At 54.0% G+C, this 10541-nt stretch overlaps 1 protein-coding gene across 4 annotated transcripts in view; it reads left to right on the forward strand.

The window, feature by feature from the left end:
* VWA5B1 (von Willebrand factor A domain containing 5B1) overlaps window positions 1-6804 on the forward strand; it is a 60545-nt gene extending 53741 nt beyond the window's left edge. For 3 of the 4 annotated variants that reach the window (XM_086715866.1, XM_086715867.1, XM_086715869.1), the window contains 5 exons: window positions 1266-1397; window positions 3768-3842; window positions 4731-4800; window positions 5311-5428; window positions 6298-6804. In XM_086715866.1, coding sequence (XP_086571992.1) covers window positions 1266-1397; window positions 3768-3842; window positions 4731-4800; window positions 5311-5428; window positions 6298-6804 — 902 coding nt within the window. The remainder of the gene's footprint in view (window positions 1-1265; window positions 1398-3767; window positions 3843-4730; window positions 4801-5310; window positions 5429-6297) is intronic. The other variant, XM_086715868.1, reaches the window with a different exon arrangement.
* The last annotated feature ends 3737 nt before the right edge of the window (window positions 6805-10541 follow it).

A 10541-nucleotide genomic window follows, 5' to 3' on the forward strand; every position in this document is an offset into this window, starting at 1 on the left:
TTTTTTTTTTTTTGGTGAGTTACCCTCCATAGGGGCATAAACTATATGTACTTTTTCTTTCCTATATTTCATTTTCCCGTCCGCTGCACCTCCATTTTCTTTTTTTTCTTTTTTGTTTCCTTTAGCAAACCTCCTGAAAGAATGTTTGAAAACAAAATGTGCCTCTCCTCATTTCTCCTGTGCATCCCTCCCACCCCACTCCCCCTGCTATTTTTCATCTGTGGTACCAAAATAATCAATGACCCGTTCCCTCTTTCAGATGTCTCATTTCAAGTTCTGGCCAGAAGCCCAGGCTGTTCCTCCACTGGGCATTCTCATTCACCGGGCTTTTGTCATCCTGAATGACATTCAGGATGTCTCTCCCTCCCCTCCCATCTCAGACTGTCCTCCTAGTGTCTGTAGCCCACAGCCTGTAAGGTTTGGGGACCTGGCCCACGTCTTAACCCAAGTCCCCCAGCCCCTTAAGACCTGGATCAGTACCTCCCAAAGTGTGCTCCAGGAAATCAGTACCCTAGTTCCATGTGCTGTTCATGGCCATTCAGCACAAAACTAGGAAGTACTAGTTAGGAAATACATTTAGGAATCACTGGATTAAGCTCGGAACTTTTGATTGCAGAACTTGTCAGAGCCTTTTTTTAGTACGTTAATCTACATCAGGAGGCTCAGAGAATGGACTGCAGTTTGCATCTTCTAAATTTACCTCCCCATAGAACTCCTTGGTATTTTTTAAGACATAATTTACAGACTAGTGTTCTCCAAAAGTGGGGTTCCCCAAAACATACTCGAGGGTGCTATAGTTTCATCTGTCTTCTACCCATCCCCCATTGGTGGGGCCCTAGAACTTCAGGGGCCTTCCCTGTGGGAGGGGAACTGGGATCTCAGTCTCTGGGACAGTAAACTAAGAGAGAAGGAAAATGGGGTGTTCCTGAGAAAACCAGCCTTTTAACTAACTAGAAAACATTGCTGCTTTCTGAACGCTAGCTCAGCAATAGCATGTACCCAGCAAGGTTATTATCCCCATTTTCTAGATAAGAAAACTGAGGCACAGAGTGGTGAGCACCCCATCCAGCTGCTAAGAGATGGGGCTGAGGTTCAAATCCAGGTCATTCTGGCTCCAAAGTTCACAGTCTTGCCTTGTAAAATGTCTCTCTGCCTTTGGATAAGTGACAGACTGAAGCCAGAATCATTCCCGCTAGCCTCGGGGGAGAGGCAAAGGACTGACACAACGGTACCCATCTGACCCTCTTCTCCTTGTCCTTGTGAAGGTGCTGCATGGCGGATGGTCAGCTCTCAGGTTCTGACCCGACAGCGGAGGGGAACCTCTGCCGGCTTCAGACGGTCCCAGACCCTCCTTGGGGAATACTCGGCAGCAGGAGATGGCAAATTCCAGAACCTGAGTAAGAGCTGCCTCAGGCGTGCTCTGAAGCCTGGGCCCCGTGTCCAAGGCCGCGGAGGCCAGTCTCTGAGTCTGCGCTCTGGGTCCTCACAGGGCCTGGGTGAGGCCAGGTCTCCCGGGCTCCCCGAGGCTCAGCATGGCCCAAGCATGCCACCATCAACACAGCCTCGCGGAGCAAGCTGCGAGGCACCTGCTTGCCCGTGCCATCCCTCCACGTCTCCCCCTTCACGGTTTGCCAAGCCGGTGGCCGTTCTCTGACTCCAGTCTCCCGAGTCCTCCCAGGCAGCAAATGCCAAGACAGCTAACAAACCAGGGGGAAAGCCAGGAACAAAGAGGCAGTTTCATCTGGTTGGGTCCTACCATCTGCTTCTGTCAGGATTCCCAAAGCTTCCTTTCCGCCTTCGCCTGATTTCCTTGTGCCTACAGCTTGGGTCCTTAAACATTCATGATTCGACCCTTTTGTGGCCTTGCACTAATTCACGGGATCGCTTTCACCCTGCGTGTCTTGAATGTACGTGTGTCCTTTGGTCCCTCCAAAGACAGCCTAACTGCTGCACTGGTCCTAACACTTTCCTTCGTGCCCTCTCATGTTCAGTGAGGATCTGCTGCCTTCTTCTGTGCATGGGAAGGACATCAGAAGTCCCACCTGACCACTAGGCCAGGCACCCAGATCCTGATCGTTTTTTACCTGAGAGACTAGAAAGTCCTTACAGACACTGGTGGGTTAAAAAAGGAACAGTGTGTGAGGGGTAGAAGAGAGTGTAACTCCAGAATTAAAAAGCTCTGCCATTTCTTTGGTCCCTCAGAGCCTCCAAAACTGGGGGGAGCATGCTGTAACCCCTGAACCAAGCCGGGCTTCCAGTCTAGAGGAAATTTCTGTCTACCTTTTCATTTCTCCGTAGCTCAGTTCTTGGTGGCCCATGGCTTCCTTCAAAATCACAAATCCCTTCTTTTCTCTCTTTTTTTAAATTTTATATGTTTTTAAGTTTATTTTTGAGAGAGAGAGAGAGAGAGAGAAAGAGCGGAGCAGGAGAGGGGCAGGGGGGAGAGAGAGAGAGAGAGAGAGAGAGAGAGAGAGAGAGAGACTCCCAAGCAGGCTCCATGCTGTCAGCACAGAGCTGGATGCTGGGCTCGATCCCATGAACTGGGAGATCATGACTGGAGCCAAAATCCAGAATCAGATGCTTAACTGGCTGAGCCATCAGGCGCCCCACAAATACCTTCTTTTCAATTGACCTCTGATTCACACCCAAGTGTCTATAACTTCTACACTCTGACTCTATCCCAAGCCCTTTCCCTCCCCAAGAATGACAATGGCTGACATTTCTTGAGAACTTTCTGTGTGCTGGCCACTGTTCTAATTATCTGACATGGTTTCTCTTCCTCATTGAGAAATGAGGAAACTGAGGCTCAGAGGAGTTAAGTGACTTACTCAATGTCACACAGCTGGTAGAGCCGGGACTTGAACCCAGGCAGTGTCTGGCTCCAGAGCCATGAGGCTAACTGCCATGTTGCCTCCCAGTGCCTCCGTCACTCAGGCGTTCAGTCACTGGTGCACTGTTGTGCTATTCCCGCACCCCCAGCGATAAACAGATCTTCCTGGCCCTCACAGAGCCACTAATGGCCTCCTAGGGGACATAGAGGCTTTGATAAACATTTATGCATGAAGCTTTTTCCATATTTTGGAAATTCCCTTATGGTATATTGCCCATCACTGTCCAGCCCTTGAAACAATCATAAGAATAAGCACCGTGAGTATGCATTTTGAACCAGCTATGTTCAGTTATTATCCCCATTTTACAGATGGGGAAACTGAAGCTCAGAGCCCTCTGACAAGTTAGTGCCATGTTCTCGTGCCTTCTGGAGAGCTGGCAGGAGCCCCTTCTCAGTGAGGCACAGACCTGGTGAGCGAATGCCCACCTTGCCCCCCACCCTCAGGCCCCCGGCCTGCTTGCACTTCTCTGCTGGGTCTGAGCTCAGGGCTTTATTGAGCACTTACCATGGGCCAGGCACCCGGCACCATCATCTGTGTATTGTCTCCCTTGATCCCTAAGACAACACTGCGAGGTAGATACTATTATCCTCAATTTGCGACCTCAGTTTATAAAGGAAGTAACTTTCCCAAGGTCACACAGCTAGTCAATGGGTGAGTTGGGATTTGAACCCAGGCTTCTCTGACTCTTACGGTGGAGCGATGGTGTTATCTTTGGAAGACGAAGGACCATAAAACATGGATGGAAACCCTGGCCTTGCTCATCCAACTTACCCCCCAGGGACTGTGAATTCTTGCCCTCGCTTTCCTTGGGGGGCAGGAGAGGTGGGGAAAGGGAGGGCCCAGGGGGCTCAGGCCTCACCGGTTCCTCTGTTGTAGATGTGGAGGAAAGCCCCAGTGCGCCCTTCAGAGAGACCACATCCCCGGGCCGCGAGAAGCATCCTGCTTCGGAAGGTGAGTAGGCAGTCAGCTCTCTCTTTCATTAAGATAGTGGAGTGATTGATCCTTGAGCCAGGAGAGTGTTAGCCCAACAAAGTCTTTGGTGGTTTATTTATTCCTCAAAATGCCCCTGTGTGAGATAAATAGGAGTATCCTTAATTGAAAGACATGGAAACTAAGATTCAGAGAGGTGAAGTGACTTTCCCAAGGTCACACAGCAAGTTAGTGACAACACGAGGCCTGGAATCAGACCTCCCAATTCCCAGCGGAGGGAGCATTCTAGCACCTAACTCTGCTTAGAATCCTCCAGCAATATTCCAGGGAAGGAAGCTCAGTATCCCCACTCGGGGGTGAGGGGGGCTGATGAGAAACTGTCACTGCCCCCACGGGTAACCTTCCAGAAGATACCAGCGGCTGCCAGCCAAGGAAACTTGGAGGCCTATTTCTTATATGTGGACACACGTGTTTCACCCTTCCCCACACCACCTGGGTCAAAAACAGCCTAATGAGGGGCGCCTGGGTGGCTCAGTCGTTTGAGCGTCCGACTTCAGCTCAGGTCATGATCTCGTGGTCTGTGAGTTCAAGCCCCGCATCAGGCTCTGTGCTGACAGCTCAGAGCCTGGAGCCTGCTTCAGATTCTGTGTCTCCCTCTCTCTCTGCCTCTCCCCCACTCATGCTCTGTCTCTCTCTGTCTCAAAAATAAAGATAAACATTAAAAAAATTTTTTTAAATAAATAAATAAATAAATAAATAAATAAATAAAAACAGCCTAATGATCAGCGTGGATCCCTAGGGACCTAGGCAGGACCCTGCCCCGTTCTGGGTCACTGTTTCCCAGCTGGGGAGTGAGCCATTGGACAGGGTCATCTGTCAGGTCCCAACTGTCATTCTGTGGTTCTCCAGGTCCCCTGCGCAGTCTGGCCACCAATACCCTGTCTTCCTTGAAGGCCTCAGAGAGTCTCTTTGGATCCAGGTATGTGGGATCAGCTTCCCTGGGGCCACCCCTAGCGTGAAAGGCAGAAAGCAGGCCCAGCCTGACATTTAGACAAAAGCGAACAATCCGAAAGGGATCCAGGAGGCTCCCTACCCAGAAATATCACCATCTTCCCATCATCACACAGCAGAAGCCCCCACACGTCCATGGTCTCTATGCAGGTGCAAATCCCCTGGGAGGGCTGCCCCAAGACTCTCTGACCCCCGGGGCTGAAAGGAATACATGATCAGAAGAGGGTCAGAAGAAGAATACGGGACGTTCCTCGTCCAGGCTGCCGCTAACTCACTGAATGTCTCGGGAAATGCAAACCTCCCTCCCTGGGCCTCAGTTTCCCCAGCTGTCAAATGAGGAGGTCGGAGGAAGCCATCTGTCACATTCTTTCTGGCCCTGACTTTCAGAAGCTGCTGAGTGAGCACGGGGGAGGGGGGAGATTCCCAGGGACACCATGGGGGCAGCTACGGCCACCTGTCCCCGGTTCCCCCCACACAGGCTGAATCTGCACAAGTCCAGGCTGCTGACTCGAGCAGCCAAGGGCTTCCTGAGCAAGCCGCTGACCAAGGCTCCGGAGCCAACCCCAGGGAGCCAGAACTTCGATTACATCCCGCTGGTGAGTGGCCCCAGACCCTAGACCTCAGCCCCCCACACTCCCCGAGGGGCCTTCCTGTGAGCCTCCTGCCCACCCCTCCCCCTTCACAAAGGGAAGAAGACCTACACCTTCCCACCCAAGTAGCCAACAGGGAAAGGGCCTGGGGCCTCAGAGTGTCGCTCGAATCCAGCACCAGCATCGTGAACATTCTTTGCAATCCGCTGTCTTTGCTTTAAAAATTCACAGGTATTTTGCATTCTACTCCACCACCTATGTGTGTTTATTTTTCAAGACATAAAAATAAGCCTTGGAATAGCTCACAAGTGAGTAACATTAACACCCCAGGGACACGCGATGTGTTTAGTAAGTGGCTCTGCAGACAGCCCGGCGTGCTGCGGGCAGGGTGAGGTGCCCAGGTCTGGCGGGGGCGTCTCCGAATTGAGGAACAAAGGGGCCTGGCCCCAGCATATCTGGGGATCAGAGGGTGCTGGGAGACGGACGCGGTGTGAGCTTTTCACCGCACAGCCCCAGTCCCTACACTCCCGAGGCATAGTGTCACTTTGAATTTCCAAATATCCTGAGTAGCACAGCACTGTGCTTACGGTAAGTATTTGTTGAGCCAGGCACAGTGCTAGACCCTGGGAGACAACCTTGAACTGGATGAACAGAGTCCCTAAGTTCATGGCACTAAGTGTCTTGTGGGGACACAGACCAGGAACCAGGCAATCCTGAGAGGCTTAATTGGCCTGGGTACCCCTCAGGTCTCCCAGGCAGGAGGGGCAGGCTGGGGGAGATGAGCGGGCGGGCAGTGTGGACCCAGGCTTTTGCCCGGCCCGGGGCTGCACAGGCTGAAAAGTTTGAGGCCCACTGAGGGGCTCCCCCCCACACAGGTGTCTCTGCAGCTGGCCTCCGGAGCCTTCCTGCTCAACCAAGCCTTCTGCGAGGCCATCCACGTCCCCATGGAGAAGCTCAAGTGGACCTCACCCTTCACCTGCCACCGAGTGCCCCTCACCCGCCAGCCTGAGCCCAAGACCCCAAGTCCCCAGCTGTGCACAGCCGGCCCCTCGGCCCAGCACCTGTCCTGTGATGGCTTCTCCCCAGAGCCTCTGGTGGGGGGCAAGCCAGGCTGGGAGACCAGGGCTGCGATCGAACACACAGGGAAGCTTTGGGCTACGGTGGTGGCGCTGGCGTGGCTGGAGCACAGCTCGGCCTCCTACTTTGTAGAGTGGGAGCTGGTGGCCGCCAAAGCCAACTCGTGGCTGGAACAGCAGGAGGTGCCCGAGGGCCGCACGCGGGGCACGCTCAAGGCGGCCGCCCGCCAGCTGTTCGTGCTCCTGCGGCATTGGGACGAGAATCTGGAGTTTGATATGCTTTGCTATAACCCGAATTATGTGTAGTGGGGGGTGGGGGGGGTGGGAGGAGAGGGAGGGGACCATTTGGGCCTGGGTGGGGGGAGATTTTGAAGCTACAGCCAATATATTGGCTGCTAGAAAGAGCCCTGGACTGGCAGCCGGGAGGCCTGAGTTCAATCCCAACTTTGCTACCACCTAGCTGTGCAACTTTAGGCCGGCCCCTGCCCCCTGTCTGGGCCTCAGTTTCCCCACCTGTAAAATAAGCGTGTGAGGTGAGGGAGGTGGTCTAGATCTCTAGAAGCTCTGGAGGTTCCTTTCTGCTGGACATCCAGGGAGCCGTGGGTGGGGAGAGAGAAAATACAGTTTAAACCCAAGTTCTCCTGGAGGAGAGTCACGTGGGCAAAGCCCCCCCCCCCCCGCCAAATAAAAGGGTGGATGAGCGAACCCAAAGGCTGCCAGTAACCAGAACTGCGAGCCTCATCTAGGCACGAGGAGACCACCTCTGCTCGCTCCACAGTGACGGTCCAGAACCCCTAATCCCAAAATCCCACCTACAAACTGACTGGAGAACCATCCTTCCCAACACGTTACAAAAGAGTCCGTCAGGGGCCTTTTCCCTGGGCTAGGAAAGCCCTCGGTCTTTTTTAGTTTGCAGATTTACTGTGACTTCCTATCTAAGGAGAGGAGGCGGGGAACATAAGGGGAGACCCCCTATGAGCTGACGTGTTGAAACGAAGCTTCATTGTGGGCAAAAATAGTCCCAAAAGAATAGACATGCTGGCAGAAGTCAGAGGAGAAACCAGGCGACCCCTGAAGTCATTTGCACACTTTCCAGAATTGTGCAAGGCGAACTCAGCTTGCCCTGAGGGGCTAGAGGGACCCCCGTGTTGGCTTCACCGGGGGGCAGTGGGGACCCTCTCCAGCCACACCACTGTGGGGGAGAAGGGCCCCCTTTGCACAGAGAACCAGTGCTCAGCTGCCATGCCTTTGGGGCCAGCAGCTCCAGCGGGGAGGGGAGATTAATTCAAAGACAGGGAAGGCTTGAATTGTAAAGCAGACAGCCCCTGGGGACTTCCCTGTCTCGGCCCACCTGTGACACCATGTGGTGGTGGGCCTGTGGCCGCCTCAGGTTCCCTGGGGACTGGTCCCCGTCATCTCTGCCCCGAAGACTCCCTTGGAAGTCTACCAGCTTGAGACCCCAGGCTGAAACCACAGGCCCCCCTCCCTAAGGCCTTAATGTCTCCATCAGCCGTCCCTTCAGGCCCCATGGCCCCGGCACAAAGCCCCCTCAGGGAGGTCTGGAGGTCCCCACAGAGCAAACTGACCTGTGGAGGAAAGGAGCCATGGGCTCTGGCACAAGTCCCGGCCTCACAAAGCCTCCAGAAACGCCCGTTCTGCAGCAGGGGCTGAGGGAGAGAGGGTGTCCAGCAGAATGCCCTTCGGGCATGAAGAAGAGGAGTCCCCACTGGATGTGCCCCTTGTGCAGCCCGCCCTTGAGCAGAGCTCTGCCCTGGCCTTCTGCTGAGGCTCCAAAAAGCAGGCAATGGATCTATCCCCAGGGGAGGGAAGGGGCTGGAGGCTTCATATAAAGTCCCACCTGCTGCCTGGCCCACTGTTCTGCTTCCAAATCACCCTCTGGGGAGGAACCAAGCTGGGCAGTCACCAACACCGTGGCCACCACGACCCCAGCTGGGGCAGGGTGACCGTCTGGGGTGTTGGCTTAAAATCAGTGCCACTGAGAGGGACAAGGGTCTTAGGCTCTCGTGTCCAAGGCCTCAAGCAGGTGTAAGGACAGCGTTATCTCCCTACACACACCCCTGCCCAAAAGTAGTGGTTCTGCAGCCGGCAGCCAGCAGCCAGCAGCCCAGCTTCAGGGTCAGGAGAGAGGAGTGTGACATCCCCCTTTGGCTCACCATGAATGGAAACAACAGTCAGGCTGAGAGTGTGAACTCCTGGCACCAGTTTGGGCAACGGCTTCCCCTTGCTGGGTGTCCTGGAGCTGGGAGGCTCCCCCGTGCTCGGACGTTCCCAGATTTTCTGCCTCTGAGATGTTTCCCTCTTAGCAACCGTGGACTTGCTCTCTCTGTGTGATTTTGAGCCAGTGGCGTGGGCTACCTGGGCCTCCTCCCTCCTCTTACACAGTGAGGTTGGACTGGGCTGTCTGGCCTCGCGATTCACCTGATTCTGGGCCTCCAGGCTCAGTGTGGACAATGAACAGGTTCGAGGTGGCCCAGTGTGGAACTGAAAGGGGTAACCGAGCACCCAGCAAGGTGGTGGGTGGACCACCCCCTTCTCCAGGGAATGTCCTCAGTTCCTGCTCCTCCAGCGGCTGCTGGGGCTCCAGGCAATTTTGATGCATAAGCAAATTGCTGACCTCTGACCCCCTGGCTCTCCTGCCCAGCACCCAAAGGTGCAGAGGGACAAACTCTCATTGATTGCAAATAACCCAAGGGCTCTGAGGGACATCTGGGTAAGACATTTTTTTTAAACCTTCAGAGGTATTGAGATGGCATGTTTCTCTAGAATCTGCCCCTAGGATTGCCAAGCAGAGAACCGAAGGGACTCGCTTTAAGGAAAAGTTAAGAACGTTAGGTAATTAGCACAGGTGCTGAAGCTAAGACGGTTCCAGAAATTCTCAAGGAGGGAAACATCATCCTTGCACTTGGGATTAACTTGGATTAACCTGGATCCTTTGTTAAACTAACCCTCACATTCTAGGTCACGGAAAGAAACGTTTATGCCCTGCCTGGCTGGGGAATCAGGAGACAACAAATGCCTAGTGGTACTGACCAGCGAAGGCTGGACACTTCAGTGGGGAGAACGCTGAAGAGAGTGGGGGATTTCAGTGCTGGTCTAAACTCCACCAGCGTGCTGTGTGACTTCCGGCAAGTTGCTTGCTTTCTCTGGGCCCTGTTTCGTCTGTTGTAGAATGAGGAGGTCACGCTCCATCAGCATTTCCAACACTATCCCTTGGTGGATATGTGAATTAGCAATTCATGAGAAACTGTCAGGGCAGGCAAATATGTTGGGGAAACACTAGGAAAACAGATCTCTTTAGGTCAAGACCGACTCAGAGTCATGAATATGTAAATATGTATTGTCAGGCTCCAATGAGGTGATTCCGAAGGTTGCTGTCCCCTGGGTTATTCAGCTGGGAACGTTCTGGTGGAGATCTCCCTCAGGGGTTTGCAGACACTGATATTCAAAGAGATCCTTCTGGATGCCAGGCACACCAAGCGGCATAGTGAACATGTCGGGTGGTAGTCCTGTGCTTTTGGAGCTTGGCGAGAAGTATTTGAAGAATGTCTCCTCCTCCGCGAACCATTTCCCCACCCCTGGGGGACGCTGTGTCTTAAGCTGCCTGAGCTGCGACATCCCTGGCCTGTGGTTCTGTCATGTGCAGGTGTGGCCTCAGACTGTGCTGTCTGGGCATCGTTTGCACCGAAGGCCAGCCCCTGAGCTTTCTGACACGGATGGCACGATAGAGCTGCCCGCAGCAGCGCGTGTATGGTGTAGCCAGAATGGAGGCGGCGTGGCACTCTCGCTGGAGCACCTGCAGTGAGCCTCCTTGGCCAGGTGGAGCAGGGGAGTCCCCGCCACAAAAGTATCCTGAGGAGCCAACCTCCCGCCACACCCAGAGTCCTCCCTCAGCGGAGGAGATCAACTCTGGATCCCGGGGAAAACTGGGCCCCGCACTTAGGCAGACCTGCACTGGATTTGAGAAGAAGCATTGGTTTCCAGCCGACGCATTTGCGGTTGCCCAGTCCTTCCCCTGCCTGTGG

The sequence above is a fragment of the Puma concolor genome, chromosome C1 (assembly GCF_028749965.1).
Source record: "Puma concolor isolate L17-30 chromosome C1, mPumCon1.1.hap2, whole genome shotgun sequence".
Lineage (NCBI taxonomy): Eukaryota > Metazoa > Chordata > Mammalia > Carnivora > Felidae > Puma > Puma concolor.